Genomic DNA, 22,611 nt, shown 5'->3' on the forward strand with positions numbered 1-22,611 from the left:
TCAGTCAAAGCAGATTTTTATTTGGCTTAAACATCATCAATCACAGTTATAGATCACCGGAGGCCTCATGTTCCCTGGACACATAAAGTCGCTGAGATTATCACTTGGTGAAATGCCGTTAGACTAATGCTTTCTTAAAAATGTCTTTTGTAGTGCAGGTTGTCCTGTTCGTGTTGTAGTCTTATTCAGGCTGTAGTGCTGTTCATAGCAGGGCCTTGAGGAAAGTAGCCACCAGTCAGGATGGTCTTGCCTGTCAAACGAGTGTCTGCTGCTGAGACACTTTGCTGTAAATCCACAGAGTGTGTGTCCGTGTTATCCTCAGAGCTCCACTCGCTGGAGAAATCCACCTGCACGCTGCACAGTAAGCCATGCAATTTTCCTTCAAACATGCATCTGCCATCCTGGTCACCCGCTGGTACATCCCCCTGCTCCTCCTCCATCTCTTTGGACTCCTCTTCATACAGCAGTAATGCACAGGTGTGAGGTTTGTAACAAACATGTTCCAGCGATCTGTGGGAAAGAAGCGTCTCAGGAGTGCACACTACCCCCGTCGTCTCGTCTGTGAGCTGTCCTGATCCAAGTGGAACGGCTTGTGTGTGTACGACGGGGTACATGTCCTCCCTCTGCTCCTCAGAGATCTCCTCAATAAGGGACAGTGAAGGGTCACTGTGGATAACCCAGAAGGTTGGCTCTGCCGTGCTGTCCTGGGGACCAAAAGCACAAGGAAGACTGCTTAGATTTGACAAATTCATTGACGTAATGAATAAACACCAAACATGCTGTTACACCAGATGTGCCATTACATCACTGAAATTTTTTACTTATTTGTTAATGTTGTCAAGATGTCAAGAAGACCCGAGGATCCTCCGTTTGAATCCCAGCAAGACAGGAAAATCTTAAGTCCCCTGGACAAGGTCCTTAATCCAAAGGTTGCTCCCAATGTGCAGTTGAGTGCGTTGCACTAGTATGTGCATGTGTGTAAATGAAAGGCATCATCATAAAGCACTTTGAACATCCGCTCAGACTGGAAAAGCTTTATAGGAATGTAGCCCATTTACCATAGCATTTTTGCTGAATCTTCTTCCTCTGCCGGCTGCTCCCGTTGGGGTCGCCACAGCAGATAAATCCTTTCCATCTCACCCTGTCCTCTGTATCTTCTTCTGACACACCAACCACCTGCATGTCCTCCCTCAGCACATCCATAAACCTCCTCTTTGATTCCCCTCTTCTCCTCCTGCCTGGTGGCTCCATCCTCAGCATCCTTCTCCCTATATACCCTGGGTCCCTCCTCTGCATATGTCCAAACCATCTCAGTCTCGCCTCTCTGACTTTGTCTCCAAACTGTCCCACCTGAGCTGTCCCTCTGATATGTTAATTCCTAATCCTGTGCAGCCTCTTCAGCTCTGCCTCGTGCATGTTTGTTAGTGCCACAGTTTCTAAGCCGTACAACAAAGCTGGTGTCACTACTGTTTTGTAGATTTCCCCGTTGACAGTTGCAGATATTTTTCAGTCATAAATCGCTCCTGCCACCTTTCTCCACCCACCAGGGAATCCAAAAATTTGGGGGCCAAGCTATCATGGTTTTATAGATCCTGGTTTGTTTTTCTTGTTTTGTTGTTTTAGCAGATTTTTGTGCTAAATTGTGCGTCATTTAGTATCTTCCTCATGCCATGTTTTGTTCTCAGTTCTTTAATTTTGGCGTTTGCTCTGTTTGTTCAATTTTCTTCCAGGTTTGGGCTTCTGCCTGTACATGGCTCCAGACTTCCACATGTAATTATTCTCATAAGCACAGTTAGAATGTTCACTAACTGCAAGATTGTTTGGGTTTCTTCTCATTTTATTAAGTGTATTTCACTGCGTCTTATCCATGTTACTGACTTCTTGTTTACCAACCTTCCTGCTCTTTTTGACCTCCCAAGTGTTTTGTCTGATGCTTAAAAGATTTTTTCACATGCTATGTTGTTGCTTTGTGTATCAACCATAGTCTATTTTGACAAAATCCTTTTCCCTCTCTCCCTTGACAGATTGTTGCTTTGTTGGACTGACCACTTTTGTGCCTTATCTCTGTCTGGAATGACCCTAGAATTCTGTTAAAAATTGTTGCTAAGTACCAACTCTGAGACAATAAACTTTGTTTTACATTAATTTGTTGTGGTTCTCTGCGATGGGGTCACAGTGCAAGTGCCTTTGGGGTGTATCCAACTCCACATTGCTCTTTAGATGATGGATAATCTGAAAGTACAGGAAGGTGCTGGATGATCAGGACATGTCCAGCAGTGTCATACTCCTCAGACATGCTAACATGGTTGATGTGCGATAACGTGCAATCTGGATACAAGAATGAATTACAGACAATCTGAAAGTGCAGACAATGAGGTCTTCACTAGAGTCATCACTGCTGTGGTTCTCTCAAGCTCCGCAGACCACCAGCAGTCACTGCTATCCACCGCTGGATAAAATTGCAACAACAATGACAACAAAGTAAGGCATGGGTTCAACCAGACACACGAGCCCACAGTGGGCTCTCAAAACTATAACAGCTTCATAAAGCATGCCCAGATGTCTTCAGCCTCCTGGTGAATAAGGTGAGTTTAGCACAAAATATTCACTCTGATACACGCACTACAAACGGAATCCTATATTGAGTTAGTTTTTTTTTTTGTATATCCACAACATAATGTTTTCTTCTTTCATGCCAAAATGGAGCTTGTAGCCTACAAGTGTTGTTGTTTCTGTATAATATGTGTTATGAGCCGTCACCATATGCATTTGTGGTTTCAGATAAATAATGTAAAGCCTTCCCTTAGATTTAATTTTATTAATGATGTCATCAGTGTTTAGTCAGTCCCGCATCAACATAACTGTTGACTTTGTAAAAATATAAAATCGTCAAACCCCGATATTTCATCTGTCTGCTTTGTGGATGCTATGCCCTATTTTACGAAATTCTGATTGTGCGGTCAGAGTTTTACAACAGGATTGGACGTGTCTGTCCATGGCGAATGTCACTTGAGCACAATAAGACTGTTCCGACTGCTGTTTTGATACTGTAAGAGTAGAGTCCACCACGGCTGCCGTTTGATATTTTTCCATGTCGACTGCACCGAAAATGTTTTGAACATGAGCAAAACATTCAGGGTGGCTGCACGACCGTGTCCGACTGTTTAGACTGCTCTGACAATGCTGTCTGACGTTTCCGAATGCATCTTGACACTTCTGGAATGTGGGCTGAAATTTAATTCAGAGGGGATTTGGACTCATTTGACCTCTAGTGTGACGGGGGTATAAGGGAATACAAAGAATCACAGCTGAATGCTGACCTTTAAATTTTAGTAATGCAGAAGGGAAGTGATTTTGAATGCCTGGAAAGCAAAATCAAAGCTATGCAGCCAGTTCTGAAATGTGTTTGGGAGAGCAGCTTAGAACAAAGAGAATCATGTACTTCAAGAAATATTTGCCTGGTAAATTGGTGCTGATGAGGTTGTGGAAAATGTCATTTACAGAAAAAGAAGAAACATACTCAACAAAAATATAAACGCAACACTTTTGGTTTTGCTCCCATTTTGTATGCGATGAACTCAAAGATCTAAAACTTTTTCCACATATACAATATCACCATTTCTCTCAAATATTGTTCACAAACCAGTCTAAATCTGTGATAGTGAGCACTTCTCCTTTGCTGAGATAATCCATCCCACCTCACAGGTGTGCCATATCAAGATGCTGATTAGACACCATGATTAGTGCACAGGTGTGCCTTAGACTGCCCACAATAAAAGGCCACTCTGAAAGATGCAGTTTATCACACAGCACAATGCCACAGATGTCGCAAGATTTGAGGGAGCGTGCAATTGGCATGCTGACAGCAGGAATGTCAACCAGAGCTGTTGCTCCTGTATTGAATGTTCATTTCTCTACCATAAGCCGTCTCCAAAGGCGTTTCAGAGAATTTGGCAGTACATCCAACCAGCCTCACAACCGCAGACCACGTGTAACCACACCAGCCCAGGACCTCCACATCCAGCATGTTCACCTCCAAGATCGTCTGAGACCAGCCACTCGGACAGTTGCTGGAACAATCGGTTTGCATAACCAAAGAATTTCTGCACAAACTGTCAGAAACCGTCTCAGGGAAGCTCATCTGCATGCTCGCCGTCCTCATCGGGGTCTCGACCTGACTCCAGTTCGTCGTCGTAACCGATTTGAGTGGGCAAATGCTCACATTCGCTGCCGTTTGGCACGTTGGTGAGGTGTTCTCTTCACGGATGATGCGAAGGAGATGTGTTGCACTGCATGAGGCAAATGGTGGTCACACCAGATACTGACTGGTATCCCCCCCCAATAAAACAAAACTGCACCTTTCAGAGTGGCCTTTTATTGTGGGCAGTCTAGGCACACCTGTGCACTAATCATGGTGTCTAATCAGCATCTTGGTATGGCACACCTGTGAGGTGGGATGGATTATCTCAGCAAAGGGAGAAGTGCTCACTATCACAGATTTAGACTGGTTTGTGAACAATATTTGAGGGAAATGGTGATATTGTGTATGTGGAAAAAGTTTTAGATCTTTGAGTTCATCTCATACAAAATGGAGCAAAACCAAAAGTGTTGCGTTATATTTTGTTGAGTATATTTGGCTTTGTTTTAATTACCTCTAGTAGTTTGACGGCGATGCTGTTTTCTAATTTTAGGTTTTCAGACAGACAGGCAGGTCCCCATTCTCGACATTTCTCTTTGATCCTGAGACAGAAAGAAAAAATAGATTTCAAAGAGCAAATAATAATTCTAATTCATTATATATATATATATATATATATATATATATATATATATATATTATATATATATCAATAAACAAATAACACTTTAAATATAATAATGTTGTTGGAGACGGCTTATAGGAAAATAAATGCATTTCACAGCTCCAACTAGTTGATCATGGAGCCTTTAGCTGCTCTGGTCCACTGTGTGAAAAATACAAAAGTTGGCATCCCCCCCCCAATTGATATTCCGTGTTATCAATATCTATCCATGTTAACAATATCTGTGTTACGCTGGATTGTGTGCTTTATTACGTTGGTAGATTTATTCAGTTTTCTTCACGACATCAGATTTTCTGTGGATCAGAACTAGATTAGATTAGATTGAACTTTACTGATCCCTTGGAAAGACTCCCTCAGGGAAATTGAGTTCCAGCAACATTGTATAGCAGCATACAGGGTAAGAAGCACACAGAGTATCAAAAGCACACTGCTCAGTGTGCTGCTCTCGTGGAGTGGTATCTCTGCTATTTTGGCATTGTGGGATAGCTCACCCACAGATTGAGCTTGCCGGACTATACCTTCGCCTGACCCAGTTTCCGATTGTTTGCAAAATGGTGCTGAATTTGCCAACATGAGGAGATGCTGCCGGATGAGTGTGAGTATTGACTTACGATCATTTAGGCGTAAAAACACACGAGATACATAACTTCTTGTGCCAAATATACCCCTGATGTTTTTGTTACCCATGAAAACGCACTGTCATTGCAGGTCTGGGAACTACTTTTTGTGCAGGAGAATTCATCAAGCACGTCGCCCGCTGGCACGTACTAACACAGAATATGCAAAAACTGTATAGTTGTTCAGCCAAAACAAGAGCGTCCACTTTTAGCTAGCTTTAGTGGCGCGTGAGAGTATGTACCAAAAGTAGAAGTAAAAAACAATTTGCAAATGTAAATACAATAGAAATATCAGAAATAACTGCTTGCCACTGGCTTACTAGCTATTACTGTTCCTCTCCTTCCCATCCCCTGTCTTCCTGTTACTCCTCCTCCTCACACAGAGAAGCATACAGAGTATCAATAGTAGAAGTAAAAACAATTTGCAAAATGTAAATACAAATATAAATACCAGAAATAACTGCTTGTGATTGGCTTACTAGCTACTACTTTTCCTCCTCCTTACCATCCTCTGTCTTCCTGTTACTCCTCCTCCTCACACAGAGATGCACACAGAGAATCAAACGTGAAAGTAAAAAAGAAAAACAGTTTGCCAATATAAATATAAATACACAAATATAAATACAGACATACTGATCAATACTCGTTACTGGCTATTACTGTCCCTCTCCTTCCCATCCTCTGTCTTCCGTTACTCCTCCTCCCCCTGAGTGAGGAGTTGTACGGCCTGATGGCCTGAGGGACAAAGGAGTTTTTCAGTCTGTTGGTCCTGCACTTGGGAAGGAGCAGTCTGTGTCTGAAGAGGCTCCTCTGGTGATGATGACGGTGTGCAGAGGGTGACTGGCATCGTCCATAATGTCCAGCAGTTTGTCCATACACTACATACACTAAGATGAATACCTCGTTTAAACGGCCACTGAAGATTCCAGAAAGTGTTGGAGTTACTTGTAAAAGTCCTGAATGATTATTTGGGTCTAATTAAATAAGTTTTCAGAGCACACTTTTGGGGTTTACACAAATCAAGTTCCTCCTGAGGTACTACCTCAAAAAACATGTTCTCATAATCAACTGTATCGTTGATTTTTACAAATATTTAACAAGCTTGGGACCACATCAATTTTCTATCATTGAGGAAGGAGGTCCAAATTAACACCTAGGAATTAACAACCTTTTGTTGTGAAGGTCACAATTGTGATGAAGGCAATGGAGGAATCATAGACGTGCAACATCATCCACCGCTAAGAGACCACTCCACCACTATAGCCTGAAATGTTGTCACCCAAGGAGGAAGCCATTCATTTCAAATTGACTTCATAAAATAAAAGCTTAACCTTTGTCCTGGTGATCAGCTCTAAACATTTGTCAAGTTTTGTTATGCTGATTTGAGAATTTTAGAAAACAAATCCCCATTTCCCCTTCACATATAGTGCGAAGATTGGACGACGTTTGGACAAATATGGCAAAACAGTGCAAAACACTTCGAATTTGCGCATCACGAAACATCGCACCGATGGACAGGCGTGCACGACGCCGGCGCGATGGTTTGTGCACGCAAAGGCGTCTCTCAAGCAGGAACAGCAGCTCACACTGCTGCAGCTGCTCGCATTGTGTTCTATGGAACGAGCTGCACCACATCACGCTGCTGATTTGGAGGAAAATGAAATAAAAACCAGCTGTATAATTAGTGAATATCACTGGGTTAATATAAATAATACATAAAGGGGGACGCAATACAGAACCCCACAGTTAAACAACCCTGATAAAAAAACACCACTCACAAGATTTGAACCCACACCACCTGATTACCAAACAACTCTCCCACTGCACTACAATCACAATGAGTGTGAAATTGCTCAAATCAACAAGAAGACAAATGTATTTTCTAAAGACTTGAAACCTTCCCTGTTTTTATCACAGTTCAACAAATCAGCTCAAAGAGCAGATGATATTTATTATCCTGAGCCCTGCTTTATGAGCAGTGTATTGTAACTGCTCATGTGTAAAATGTGCACTTAGTGTGTGTGTGTGTGTGTGTGTGTGTGTGTGTGTTGTGTGTGTGTGTGTGTGTGTGTGGGTGTGTGTGTGTGTGTGAGTGAGAACAAAATAACTAAAAAGTGGCAGAATGGATTTTCGCTAAACTTGGTGGGAATATGAGTTATTATCTTCTGATGATCAACTTTGGGAACACATTGTTCAAAGATCAAGGTCAAAGTCAAGTAAAATTTTGTAAAAAAAAAAATTACCTCGATATCTCCTCTACTATTGTGGCTATACGTAGATTTGATCATAAGTTTATACTGACTGACTGGTACAAGTAAGTTCATATCACAAAGAAGTCATAATATGAAATCATATACAGTAAAAAAAAGAAAAAGAAAAACTACTCTGACTATGTGTGGTTCCTTGAAGCTCCCTGCATGTACTGCTGAAAATAAGTATAGATAAGTGATAATATAAACTTTTATTATAGGTTGCAATGTTATGCATGCTTTGATTGGCTGATTTCTGATCTGGTATTTTCCCATATCCGACCGGTTAACATGACAATTTGTCTGAACCTGTATCCCAGAAAAAACACACAGATTGAAAGTTTACCAGCTAATGACCAGATCATCTGTTAGCAAGTTCTTCATGGAAGTGAAGCGAACAGGTGTCTGACTGCGAGCCCAAAACAGTCAGCAGCTTTCATATTCGAGCAATACCGTAGGTTTATATATATATATATATATATATATATATATATATATATATATATATATATATATATAACAAATTATTACGCTTGTGCCGTGTCGTCGCAGCTCAGAGCGCGGTGCACCGAGCGTCCTTAAAGGGGTCCTTAAAGCTGTACTAACAGACCTTATTCTCTGTGAAGCCCGTAAAATTTTCACCAAAAGCCAGATAAATTTTTCGAATGGTTTCCAGGTGCCAGTCTCTAACAGCTTCTGAAAAAATTCTGATGGAAAAAATCCTTTTCATTCCGCCATTTCCAGACAATGAAAATCCGATGAGGGGGCGGGACCACTCCTTCCCAAGGTGTGCTCACAGGCGAATGACGTCACCGACAGGCGTGGAAAAACTCACGCATGCGCACGAGGGTTCAAGCATGTTTGATGTAAAAACATATGAAATCCATAGTTTTTGAAAAAAATAAAAAGGACCGTTACTTACTTTACTTTGCAGACCTCGTATTCTGCTCTTACTAGGATGCAGCAGTTTTCTAGTTTGGCAGATAGTTCTGGAGAAAATCACAACACATTGAAAATGGTTTGACCGAAACAAACTGTCATTAAATAAGAGGGATGAAGTGGAGGTGTAAGAGTCACTAGGTGTTCACAGGAAACACTTATGTATGTAAGTATGTATGTATTTATTATGTATGTATGTATTTATTTATGTATGTTCATTGTTAGTTGCTTTTATATTTTGTTGTGTTTTTATTCAGGTTCTTTTGCCTTTTATCTAAAATTGTATATAATAATCATTAGATTATTAATGTTGTGTGGGCCGCTGAAGAGGAGGTACTGCTGGCCCACCACCACCAGAGGGCGCCCTGCCTGGAGTGCGGGCTCCAGGCACCAGAGGGCGCCGCCGCCGTACGAGAGCAGTCAGGGTGACAGCTGTCACCCATTACTGGACACAGCTGACTCCACTCAGCCCGGGGGTATATCATCAGGACGGCGTCTCCACCTCAGTGCCGAGATATCGCCTTAAGACTGAGGTAACGTTCTCTGCATTCATATACTGAATAACCAGCTAAAACTTGTTAAACCTTTTCAGGACTGCTGACTACTGATAGCTAAATTGCTTGGATAAGTATCACCTTCCTGCTATATATTGACAAGAGGTGGAGGCGGCTCTTCCCTCTCCGTTACTGGGTGCTGTCGCATCCACACCTGTGTGTTGTTGCTCTCTCCCCAGCAGTACCGGATCCGACGGAGGCAGTGGCCACCTGGGAGTTCCGGACTTGGCGGTTCCAGTAGTTCCAGGGTTCGGTGGCAGAGGAGATCTGGGTGGTTCCGGTTCGACTGAGACGGACGTCTCCTACCTTCGAGCCTGCCCACACGACACCAGCGGATTCGACCCCAAATTGTTAATTGTTGTATTCGTTGTGCTCGTTTCACAACAGTAAAACTTGTTATTCACCTTTCTCCATTGTCCGTTCATTACGCCCCTGTTGTGGGTCCGTGTACCTACACTTTCACAACAATTAATATATAAACAAAAATAAATTTATGAAATATTACAATTTGAAAACAAATGCACCCGAACGTGATGACGGTTGCAACTGCTAAATGCTAACTTTTAACATTGAAAATGCCATAGATATGCTAATGCGTTAGCATCGCTCCCTTTTTTATGTTATAAAATACATCTATCAACTGTTTCAGAAGACCATAACAGGTCGGTTTAACATAGAAAAGGTAAATAATCACAGACGTATGCTCTTTAGGGTTTTAGCGGGGGAAAATTAAGGGACAGAAAGAAAGAATAAACGATGCAATAGGTCGAAGCATTGCTTCAATCTGCGAACCACTGCTTCGATTGGTTCAAAGCAAAGCCGTGCTGCAGAAAAGATTACAGGTGCACATGACGTGATATATATATATATATATATATATATATATATATATATATATATATATATATATATATATTATATATATATATATATAGGTCTGTCCATAAAGTATCGTACCTTTTTATTTTTTCAAAAACTATATGGATTTCATTCATATGTTTTTACGTCAGACATGCTTGAACCCTCGTGCGCATGCGTGAGTTTTTCCACGCCTGTCGGTGACGTCATTCACCTGTGAGCACGCCTTGTGGAAGGAGTGGTCCCGCCCCCTCGTCGGATTTCCATTGTCTGGAAATGGCGGAATGAAAAGTACTTTTTTCCATCAGAATTTTTTCAGAAGCTGTTAGAGACTGGCACCTGGAAACCATTCGAAAAATTTATCTGGCTTTCAGTGAAAATTTTACGGGCTTCACAGAGAATAAGGACTTTAACTACAGGTTTAAGGACCCCTTTAAAGGACGGTCGGTGCGCCGCGCTGCGACGATGCGGCACAAACCACTGGATCATTTCTAAGCTGATGGCTCTGTGGATACGAGACCGTTGTGTGCTCTTTCTCTGGTTATCACAAGACCTGGACATCAGCCATTTTCCGTCAGATTTCACTTTTAACAAGAGATTTTGTCATGGAAAGCCGCGCGGAGGCTTCGCGCGTCACGACCGATTCGCTGATGAAGCGAGACAAAGGAACACCTCCGTTTCGGAGTGTTAGAGGACAAGTTGGGACATGTCCTCTCCACAAGTTCTTTTATACTCACTCGACTGGTAAGCACTGAAAGCCGAGATAGACATGTCCCAACAATATATATATTATATATATAGCCCTCCTGTGGGTTATGGGGGCCATGGGGGTCGGGTGCAGAGAGGATTGGGTGGCGGTCGAGGGCGGGTGGCCCGGCGGCCCGGTCCATGCTCACAGCCCCTGGCTGTTGGGACGTGGAATGTCACCTCGCTAGGGGGGAAGGAGCCTGAGCTTGTGCGGGAGGTTGAGAGATACCGACTAGAGATAGTCGGGCTCACCTCCACGCACAGCTTGGGCTCTGGTACCCAACTCCTGGAGAGGGGCTGGATGCTTCATTTTTCTGGTGTCGCCCACGGGGAGAGGGCGGAGAGCTGGGGGTCGCATTGCTGGGGTCCCAGCTCAGTTGTCAAGTGTTGGAGTTCACTCGGTGAACGAGAGGGTCGCGTTCCTACACCTTCGGGTCGGGGACAGGTCTCTCACCATTGTCTCGGCCTACGGGCCGAGCAGCAGTGCAGAGTACCCGACCTTCCTGGAGTCCCTGGAGGGGTACTAGATAGCGCTCCGACTGGGGACTCCATTGTTCCTGGTGGATTTCAACGCCCACGTGGGCGCGACAGTGAGACCTGGAGGGGGGTGATCGGGAAGCACACGACCTCCCCGATCTGAACCTGAGTGGTGTTCAGTTGTTGGACGTCTGTGCTAGTCACAGTTTGTCCATCACGAACACCATGTTCGAGCACAAGGGGTGTCCATAAGTGCACGTGGCACCAGGACACCCTGAGCCGGAGGTCGATGATCGACTTTGTAGTCGTATCATCTGACCTTCGGCCACCTGTCTCGGACAATCGGTGAAGTGAGGGGCAGAGCTGTCGACAGATCACCAACCTGGTGGTGAGTTGGATCCGCTGGAGGGTAGGAAGCCGGTAAGACCTGGCAGGCCCAAATGTATCGTGAGGGTCTGCTGGGAACGACTGGCGGAACCCTCTGTCAGTGAGGTCTTCAACTCCCACCTCCGGGAGAGCTTCTCCCAGATCCCGGGGGAGGTTGGAGACATGGAGTCCGAGTGGACCATGTTCTCCACCTCCATTGTCGATGCGGCTGCTCGTAGCTGTGGTCGCAAGGTCTCTGGTGCCTGTCGCGGCGGCAATCCCCGAACCCAGTGGTGGACACTGGAATTAAGGGATGCCATCAAGCTGAAGAAGGAGTCCTACTTATCTTTGTTGGTAGGTGGGACCCCAGAGGCAGCTGACAGGTACCGGCAGGCCAAGCGTGCCGCAGCCTGTGCGGTCGCAGAGGCAAAAACTCAGGTCTGGGAGGAGTTCGGGGAGCCTATGGAGGAGGACTATCGGTCTGCTCGAAGAGATTCTGGCAAACCATCCGACGCCTCAGGAGGCGGAAGCAGCTCTCCACCAGCACTGTTTACGGTGCGGGTGGGGAGCTGTTGACCCTGACTGGGGATGTTGTCGGGCGGTGGAAGGAGTACATCGAGGATCTCCTCAATCCCATTGTCACATCTTCCGAAGAGGAAGCAGAGACTGGGGACTCGGAGGCGGACTCATCCATTACCCAGGCCGAAGTCACCGAGGTGGTTAGAAAGCTTCTCGGTGGCAAGGCTCCTGGGGTGGATGAAATCCGTCCTGAGTACCTTAAGTCTCTGGATGTTGTGGGGCTGTCTTGGCTGGACACGCCTCTGCAGCATTGCGTGGCGATCGGGGACAGTGCCTCTGGAATGGCAGACCGGGGTGGTGGTCCCTCTGTTTAAGAAGGGACCAGAGGGTGTGTTCCAACTATAGGGGATCACACTCCTCAGCCTCCCCGGTAAGGTCTATTCCAGAGTACTGGAGAGGAGAATTCGACCGATGGTTTGAACCCTTGGATTCAGGAGGAGGCAGTGTGGTTTTCGTCCTGGTCGCGGCACACTGGACCAGCTCTACACGCTCCCATCGGGTGCTCGAGGGTTCATGGGAGTTTGCCCAACCAGTCCACATGTGTTTTGTGGATCTGGAGAAGGCATTCGACAGTGTCCCTCGGCGCACCCTGTGGGGAGTGCTCCGGGAGTACGGGGTCCGGGGTCCTTTGCTAAGGGCTATCCGGTCCCTGTACGACCGCAGCAGGAGCTTGGTTCGCATTGCCGGTAGTAAGTCAAACTTGTTTCCAGTGCACTTTGGCCTCCGCCAGGGCTGCCCTTTGTCACCGGTTCTGTTCATTATTTTTATGGACAGAATTTCTAGGTGCAGCCAGGGTGTAGAGGGGGTCTGGTTTGGGAACCACAGAATCTCGTCTCTGCTGTTTGCAGACGATGTGGTTCTGTTGGCTTCATCAAATCAGGACCTTCAGCGTGCACTGGGGCGGTTTGCAGCCGAGTGTGAAGCGTCCAAGATGAAAATCAGCACCTCCAATCCGAGGCATGGTTCTCGACCTGAAAAAGGTGCTTTGCCCTCTTCAGGTCGGTGGAGTGTCCTTGCCTCAAGTGGAGGAGTTTAAGTATCTCGGGGTCGTGTTCACGAGTGAGGGACGGATGGAGCGTGAGATTGATAGACGGATCAGTGCAGCATCTACAGTGATGCGGTCGCTGTATTGGACCGTCGTGGTGAAAGGGAGAGCTGAGTAGGGGGACAAAGCTCTCGATTTACCGATTGATCTACGTTCCGATCCTCACCTATGGTCATGAGATTTGGCTCATGACCGAAAAGAATGAGATCGCGAGTACAAGCGGCCGAGATGAGTTTCCTCCGCAGGGTGGCTGGGCGCTCCCTTAGAGATAGGGTGAGGAGCTCGGTCACTCGGGAGGAGCTCGGAGTCGAGCCGCTGCTCCTCCACGTCGAAAGGAGTCAGTTGAGGTGGCTCGGGCATCTTTTCCGGATGCCCCCTGGACGCCTCGCTGGAGAGGTGTTTCCGGGCACGTCCCACTGGAAGGAGGCCCCGGGGAAGACCCAGGACACATCTCTCGGCTGGCTTGGGAATGCCCTTGGGGTTCCCCGGAGGAGCTGGAGGAGGTGTGTGTGGATCAGGAGGTCTGGGCGGCTTTGCTTGAGCTGCTGCCCCCGCGACCTGACTCTGGATAAAGCGGAAGAAAATGGATGGATGGATGGATGGAGATATATATATATATATATATATATATATATATATATATATATATATATATATATATATATATATATATATATATATATTGTTGTTGCAGTTCAGTTTCCTGCTGCTTCAGCAAAACAGTTGACAATGTGCTGCAAGGCTTGCTCCGTATGGGCAACAAGGGTGCAGTCATCTGCGAAGAGTAGCTCCATGATTAGCTGTTCTGTGATCTTAGTGTGGGGACAGAAGGCGCCACAAGTTAAACAGACTTCCGGCGGTTCTGAAGCGGATATAGATGCCATCTGTCAAGTCTTCTTTGGTCTCACGAAGCATCATGCTGAAGAAGATGGAGAACAGAGTGGGCGCGAGGATGCAACCTTGTTTGATGCCATTTGAGATGGGGAAGCTGCCGGACAGAGTCCCGTTGTACTTCACTTGTCCCATCTGGCCTTCATGCAGCTGGCAGATGATGGTGAGGAGCTTTGGAGGGCAGCCAAGGCATGCAAGAATCTTCCACAAACCCTCACGACTGACCGTGTCAAAAGCCTTGGTTAGGTCTATGAAGGCTGCATAAGGGCCATGTTCTGTTCTCTGCACTTCTCCTGGATCTGTCTCAGGATGAAGATCATGTCGGTGGTTCCCCTGTTGGCCCGAAATCCGCACTGACTCTCGGGAGTATTTTCATGCGCTATGGTAGGGGTAAGCCTGTTGAGCAGCACTCGAGCCAAAATCTTACCTGCTATTGAGAGGAGAGTGATGCCCCTGTAATTAGAACAGTCGGACTTGTCGCCCTTGTTCTTGTACAGGGAGACAATGACCGCATTCCGAAGGTCATGTGGAACCATTTCCTTTTCCCAGCAAATGGAGAAGAGAATCTGAAGCTTGTTGAGGACTGCCTCACCTCCATTTGGTACACCTCTGCTGGGATGCCATCTATGCCAGGAGACTTCCCTGGATTCAGCTGCGTGGTGGCCTTTCGGATCTCTTCAAGTGTTGGGGGGTCATCAAGTTCCCATTTCACCTCCACCTGGGGAATCTTCTTGATTGACGACTCTTGCACAATGCGCTTGTCACTGAAGAGGCTTTCAAAGTGTTCTGACCAACGCTGCATAATGGTTTCCTTGTCCGTCAGAAGGGTGGATCCGTCTGATGAGCGCAGGGGTGCTTGCACTTGATGTGCTGGCCCATGGATGGTCTTAAGGGCTTCATAAAAGGAGCGCATGTCTCCGGCATCGCATGTTGTTGTGTCTTATATATATATATATATATATATATATATATAAACATTAACTGAAGCCAAGAGTAACGAGGCAGTTTGTTTTAAAAATGTAAGGAATAGAAAGTACAGATACTTGTGTGAAAATGTAATGAGTAGAAGTCAGAAGTAGGCAGAAAAATAAGTAATGGAGTAAAGTATAGATACCTAAAAAGTGTACTTATGTACAGTAACGAAGTATTTGTATTTTGTTACTTGACACCTCTGCATTTTGGTCATGTGGCGTGCTTCTCTGTACATGGTCCAGCATGCAGGTGCCTCCTGAAGACTTCAGTAATGGAAAAGGCCAAGCAGATGTCCAAGTATCACCTGGTGGTTAATATCAGAAAGTAGGGCTGGAGGCGGTTTGTCTAACTGGATGGATTCCATCCAGGATCCAGTATGGTGGATCCTAGTGTGGTGGAAGCAGTGATGTGGGGCACCAGCTTTTGAAAACCTTTAACAACTGAGATCTGTAGTTTGAAATCAAAATTCTTATTGTAAATAAGTATTTTTGCAGTTGTCTTGACCACTATTTTTATACAGTTCGGAAACCTGAGCCATCAATAAAACACCCAATAATTAGCTAGAAGGCTTCCACAACATCTTGAAGACTAGATAGTAGGATCAATCACATTGTTCTTGATGAAGCCAAGTCCATCAGCATTGAAGTGAAGAATCATCTTTGATGGGTGGAACATATTCTCTTATTCTCTTAATGGAGCTACACTTAACTTTTGAAAAGTGCTTTGTGCTTGGTGCCAAAGAAGAAAAAACAATCACTAGGAAGACAAAAATGTGCTCAAAGGACACCGGTGAAGAAAAAGTTCAAGAGCAACAATGATGGTAATAGATCTTGCTCAAGAGACACTCCCCTTGAAATCCCTCAAGGATCAGTTTCCAACCCAGTCTCACGGCTGCTCATGGGACCGGGTTACGAAAAGTACATTAATCTATGGTTCATGACGGCGGAAAGAAAATGGGGTGTTTTTCGTAATGGGGGCATGAATTCATTTTGTCAAGGGGGCACAAAATGTGGGGTGAAAGGGGAGGTCTGGGGTGGTCATGGTTAACACTGGTTATGGTTAGCGTAAGGAGAAGGTGAAGATTATAAATAGCAAAATAACGGTGGCAAGAAAAAAAAAGGGAGACCGGGCTTTCACGTCACACAGTCCAGGAAGAAGAAAAGCATCTTCCTCAGAAGTCTCCTCTTTCTACTGCACTGAACGACATATGTGTAGTCAATCTTCCACGACTTGAGGAGTCTACAATTCCATGCAGTTAAAGTTTCCAGTATCAGGCGAGTGCTTGATTAGGTCTCAGCGTTTATGCGAAGGAGAACTCTGCACACAATTTCATCATCATATTTCCAATAGTCTGGCACTCCCTCAGAGATACCACCATGTGGCACAGCAGGGACTTTCCTCGAGTAGTGCCACACTATCACCTTCATGAGCACAAACACTGGGTTTAAAATGATTGTTTAAAAAAAGTGTCATACCACACAAAGCTGCCAGCAAGTTTCAAACACAGTGACAATCAGACACCTGAGGACCTGCAGCAAAGTCTAGAAGAGGAAAGTGAGACAACTTTCTCAGGAAGTCTGGTTTTAACTGCAGGAGGTGTCATGCAAGTAGTAGTATTAGCAGTTATTCTAACATATTTTTAGCCTTTAGCTCGAAACAGGGACACCCCCCCCCCACTGGCTGTAACATGTGTTTTAGAGGTTGTTCTGTTCACTTCAACTGTTTACATCATAACACACAAGGTAAATAAATGACTCTAATAAATGACAGAAATACTTCACATTGTTCAAACATCATCAACGCACACACATTCAAACGTGTTTATTGTTGGTAGTTCTACATAAGACTTTCACTTTCTAGCAATTTAGGAGCTGACAAATGGATAATGGCCTGACTCGTAATCACAACGTTACACCTTAGTACAGATGACTCTAAAAAAAAAAGCGTGTGGTGTAATGGACTAAAAAAATTATTGTCCACAGCTGCTGAAGAAATGGATTGTTGTAGTTGGTAATTTACTCAAATTAATAACTATTGGGTTTCAACCCGAATGGAAAAGTTGGAGTGGTATGAAAATACAAACAAGCAACAGTCAAACAACAACAAGACAAAACTAGAGTACAGCACTCGCAGAGCACAAACCTCCGCCAACACTAGTTTCCAATTCCACAAAATTTTACCCTGGATAAATTTTCAGTGTTAAAGTCCTGTTAGAAGTGGCTTTTCATAAGCTAAATAAGATACAGTATGAATCAAATGTCAGGAGGATGTATTTAGTTCATGCACCTGAATCAAAGTTTTTTGTGGTGTTGGCAGGTTTTTTTTTCAACTTTTTCGGTTTCTGAATTCTTTTTCAGATCATTTTCACAGATCATTGGTTATTGTTACCTCATGAGAAAAATCAATGTAAACATTTGCATAATTTTTTAAAGTTATTTCAACTTTCAGCTGAGTTAATGCCACAAGACTCTTTAGTTAAGTTGAAATAACTTTAAATTGAAATCACTTCAAAAAAAATCTTGCAAATTGTTACAACCAATGGGCTTTTCAATATAAATGGAAAATGTCCACAATATCCACAATCTGGCTCACCTTTGTCAGGTGACAGTGGAGTGCCAGTCTGCACCTCACTTTTACATATGCGAGTGATTGGAGTACAGTTTGATTAAGATATAATGTAAAATATACATTAAATGGGTTTTCAGTGTAAAATTTAAATGGCCACAAAATGTGTAATCTGAATCAGATCCGGATCAAACTTTGTCAGTTGATAAAGGATACCATCCTACATACCACTCTCAAATATGAAAGAAATTTGATTGTTTTTACATAGTTATGAATGTTTGAATATTCATTCAATGTTAAAGATAGGGATTTTTCCAATTTTCCAAGATTTTTCCTGGTTTTGACTTTTGACCTTGAAAACTGAATCAGTTCTTGCCTTTCAGGATATGATTCTTCCATCAAAATTTCATTATGATATATGAAAAATTGTGGGCTCCAGGCTGTTCACAAACAAACAGACAAGGTAAAATGCAGTGAATCTTAGGGCCCCTTCAGACATAGCATGAATAAGTATAAATCAGGGCAAATCATGGCGGAACAGCTCGTATGAGCAAACCACAAAAACATCGAGCTGACGGGCAGGCGTGAACGAGCCTGCTGCGACAGTTTCGTGCATGCAACGGTGTCATGCGAGCAGAAACACAGTGCGAGCAGTTGGGATGTGTTGCACCACATCACTTTTGTGGAGAAAAATAAATAAAAAACAGCTGTATAGTTAGTGAATATCACTGGGTTGATATAAATAATATAAAAGGGAACGCAATACAGAACCCTGTGGTTAAAAAACCATGGTTCAATAAAAAATAAATGCCACTCACGGAATTCGAACCTGCAATTTACAAAAGCTCTGATTACCAGACAGAAACTTTACCACTGCACTACAATCCAATCCAATCCAATCCACCTTTATTTGTATAGCACGTTAAGAAACAACAAGGTTACCAAAGTGCTGCACAACAGATAAAATCTAAAAACAAAATAAAGTTAAAATAAATACAGTAGATTAAAAAAATATAAAAACAAAAGGAAGATATCAGATAATATAAAACAGTAGAATACAATAAAAACAGAGACAGAAGACCACGCAACTCTCACGCAGTATTAAAAGCCATGGAATAAAAATAAGTTTTTAAATGAGATTTAAAAGTATCCAGGGTGGGGGCCATTTTGATATGAGTGGGCAGCTCATTCCATAAGTTAGGAGCCACCACTGAAAAAGCATGGCCCCCCTGGTCTTTTGTCTGCTTTTAGCACAACAAGACGGTCCTGTCTTATAACAGAGCGTGAAATGGCTAAATCAACAAGCAGATAAACGTATTGTCCGGCCTGACATGCGTGTCCTGTCAGAAAAATGTGACATTGAGATCACCTGTTGCGTGTCCACATGAACTGATGGTCTGTTTATCTAGCCCAGGGCTATTCAACTGGTGTCCTGCGGCCAAAACCGGCCCTTTAATAAGTTTGGACCAGCCCGCGGCCATCTACCCATAAAACAAATACACGATCAAAAGCCGCTACAAAGCCGCATTTGTCAATTTTTTGCATTTTACGACACTTTGTGGCGCTTTGCGGCACATTGAGTCCTTTACAGCACGTCAGCACTGTTTCGAAACAGACCCACCTCACGAGAAGGCATTGTGGGCACAAAAACAGTTGGTGGTGGCAATGTACCGTATTGATTTGCAAACCGCCAGTAAACTCAAACAAAGAAGAAGAAGAAGACGACAACATGGCACATTCAAAGGAGAAAAGACATAAAGTTGACAACGAAATAGAAGATTTAATAATGACTGGACTGATAAATATGTGCACATAGAAAATGCCGAAGGCAATCCTATGTGTCTGCTGTGGTCTGACTGTTGCTCGGTGAATAAGGAATATAACGTGCGGAGGCACTTCATTACGACTCAATCCCGTTTTGACAATGAATATCCACTGGGTTCTGATGCTCATCAAATAAAAATAAAAGGACTTAATATGAACTACAAGCGAAGCACTGCAGGTCTTCTCCCGTAGCTGCACTCTGCAACAGAAGACAACAGCAGCATCCCTGCATGTTGCGGTTCTTGATAAAAATTTATTTCAGTTTCAATTATTTCCTTATATAGCGCCAAAAGCACAACAGAGTTGCCTCAAGGCGCTTCACACAGGTAAGGTCTAACCTTACCAACTAAAAAGAAAATGCTGTTCACTGATTTCTAAACGGAAAGAATGCATATTAGATGCCGTCGACAAGGTGGTAGCGGACAACAAGCTAACAAGCTTTTTTTTTTCTTTTACTCTTCTTCTTGGAAAAAAAAGACCAAGACAACAAGCGTTTTTTTTCCTTTACTCTTCTTCTTGGAAAAAAAGAGAACAGACAACAAGCTTTTTTTTTTTTTTTCCAAGATGGCGCTGTGAAGGCACCCTGGTATTTTAGTGCTCTCCTGTTTTGTCTGTTTTTGTGCGTAAATCGTGTGTCATCGTGCTCCTACAACACCCGCGAGGAGCTTCTAAACATCAGATCATCAACACCCACGGACATTACGCCAGTTTTTTTAGGGCCTGCAGCTGAACTGGTTCACTTTTGGCCAAAAGAGAGACGCCGGCCGACAGGAAAACGAGCTGGAGCTCTCGTGCGCCTCAGACAAAGGGGCACGCGCACGCCCCTACCTGGATATTCTCTCCAACATCCGCTCACTCGGCAACAAGATGGATGAGCTGGCACTGCTGATAAAGAAGAATAGAGATTCTCCTCATCTTGTCTACTGTGCTTCATGGAGACGTGGTGAAATGCAACAGACACCGGACTGCGCGCTCCACTAGAGGGATTCCAACTCCTCCGCGCAGACAGAGACCAAGCAGTCTCCGGTGGAAAAACAAGATGTGGAGGACTCTGCTTCTATATCAACACGCCTGGTGCTCCGATGTGCCTGTGATCTCCCAACACTGCTCTCCCTCTCTGGAATATCTCCTTATAAACTGCAGACCGTTCTACTCTCCACGTGAGATTAACGGCTTCATACTTTGCTCCGTGTATATTCCACCGAGTGCGGACGTGCACGAGGCTGAGCGCGCGCTCGCGGATCAGATTATGAGCGTGGAAAGAGACTTTCTGGACTCCCTTGTTATAACTCTCGGTGATTTTAACAAAGTTAATCTCAGTCAGGAATTACCAAAATACAAACAGTTTGTTAAATGCCCGACCAGAGAAGGAGCAAGTTAGATCATTGTCACACGACAGTGAGTGGGCCTACCGCGCGGTGGCCCGTGCACCTTTGGGACTCTCAGACCACGTGATGGTCCACTTGATCCCCACGTACAGACAGAGACTAAAACGCTCTAAACCTGTTGTGAGACATCTAAAGTGTGGCGCAATGAGCTGTAGAGAGCTACCGCGGGCATAGGCCTTGGCCACTACGGATTGGGATATGTTTGAGGCTTCAACAGACAGTCTAGATGACTACACGGACACTGTGATGTCGTATATTCATTTCTGTGAAGACAGCATCATCCCACAGCGTACCAGGGTGAGATATAACAATGACAAACCCTGGTCACACCTAAATTCCGGCAGCTCCGTTGGCAGAAAGAGGTGGCTTTCAGAGAAGGAAACAGAGACAGCTATAGAGGTGCAAAGTACAGATTTAGCAAGGAGGTGGCAAAGGCTAATCCATGTACAGTTCACGTCTGCAGAAAAGGTTCTCTGCCAATGACTCGCCCTCTGTGTGGAGGAGGTGAAAGAGGATACCAACTACAAGCCCAAAGCACCTTGTTCTATTGACGACCTGAAGCTGGCCAACGACCTGAACGTCTTCTATTCACGTTTGAAGTCATGGACTCACACCTCCCCACCCCCCACACAACAGGATATTCAAACACTCTGGACCTCCCCCCTCTCACCGCTGCTCCCCCCTGCCTCCGCTGCCCTCTCGGTCCAAGAGGAGGATGTGAGAAGACATTTCAAAAGGCTGAATCCACGTAAGGCCCCGGGCCCAGACTGTGTCTCTCCTGCCATCCTGAGACACTGCGCTGATGAGCTGGCCCCAGTCTTCATGGGATCTTCAACACCTCCCTGGAGTCATGCCATGTTCCAGTCTGTTTCAAGTCCTCCATCATAGTTCCAGTCCCCAAGAAACCCGCATCACTGGACTTAATGACTACAGGCCTGTGGCTCTCACGTCTGTAGTTATGAAGACCTTCGAATGCCTGGTTTTATCCCACCCCTGCCTACAGGAGGGAGTAGGCTGGTGACCTGGTGCAGCAGCAACAACTTGGAGCTCAATGCTCCAGAAAACAGTGGAGCTGATCGTGGACTTCAGGAAAGCCACAGCTCCCCCGCCCTCCCTCGACCTCACCAACAGCCCCATCACCACTGTGGACTGTCACCGCTTCCTCTGCACCACCATCACCCAGGACCTCAAGTGGGAGTCAACCATCAACTCCCTCATCAAGAAGGCCCAGCAGAGGATGTACTTCCTGCGGCAGCTGAAGAAGGCCAAGCTGCCTGTCCAGCTGATGGTGCAGTTCTACACGGCCATCATCGAGTCCATACTCTGCTCCTCCATCACGGTGTGGTACACCGGGGCCACAGCCAGGGACAGACACAGACTGCAGCGCATTGTGGCCTCTGCTGAGAAGGTGATCGGCTGTAGCCTTCCATCTCTCCACGACCTGCACGTCTCCAGGACTCTGGGCTATGCAGGTCAGATCACAGCTGACCCTTCTCACCCTGCACACATTCTATTCGAACCACTCCCTTGGGCAGGAGGCTACGGTCCATCCGGACCAGAACCTCCACCATAAGAACAGTTTCTTCCCCTCTGCCGTTAGACTCATGAACACTTCATAACTCAGTCACCTTAACCTTAACTCTGTCACTTTATCATTTTATCACGGGTCACTTTAGACAATGTACTTTGGTTTTAATTGCACTCCTCCCACTGCACT

At 44.9% G+C, this 22,611-nt stretch overlaps 1 protein-coding gene across 1 annotated transcript in view; it reads right to left on the minus strand.

Annotated features, from left to right (window-relative positions):
• LOC117518145 overlaps positions 1-22,611 on the minus strand; it is a 27,460-nt gene continuing 4,849 nt past the window's right edge. Inside the window, exons 3-4 of the mRNA XM_034179206.1 lie at positions 4,653-4,740; positions 1-704 (exon numbers count right to left, since the gene is read on the minus strand). Coding sequence (XP_034035097.1) covers positions 186-704; positions 4,653-4,740 — 607 coding nt within the window. The 3' untranslated portion in view covers positions 1-185. The remainder of the gene's footprint in view (positions 705-4,652; positions 4,741-22,611) is intronic.

The sequence above is a fragment of the Thalassophryne amazonica genome, chromosome 10 (assembly GCF_902500255.1).
Source record: "Thalassophryne amazonica chromosome 10, fThaAma1.1, whole genome shotgun sequence".
In the NCBI taxonomy this organism is placed as follows: Eukaryota; Metazoa; Chordata; class Actinopteri; order Batrachoidiformes; family Batrachoididae; genus Thalassophryne; species Thalassophryne amazonica.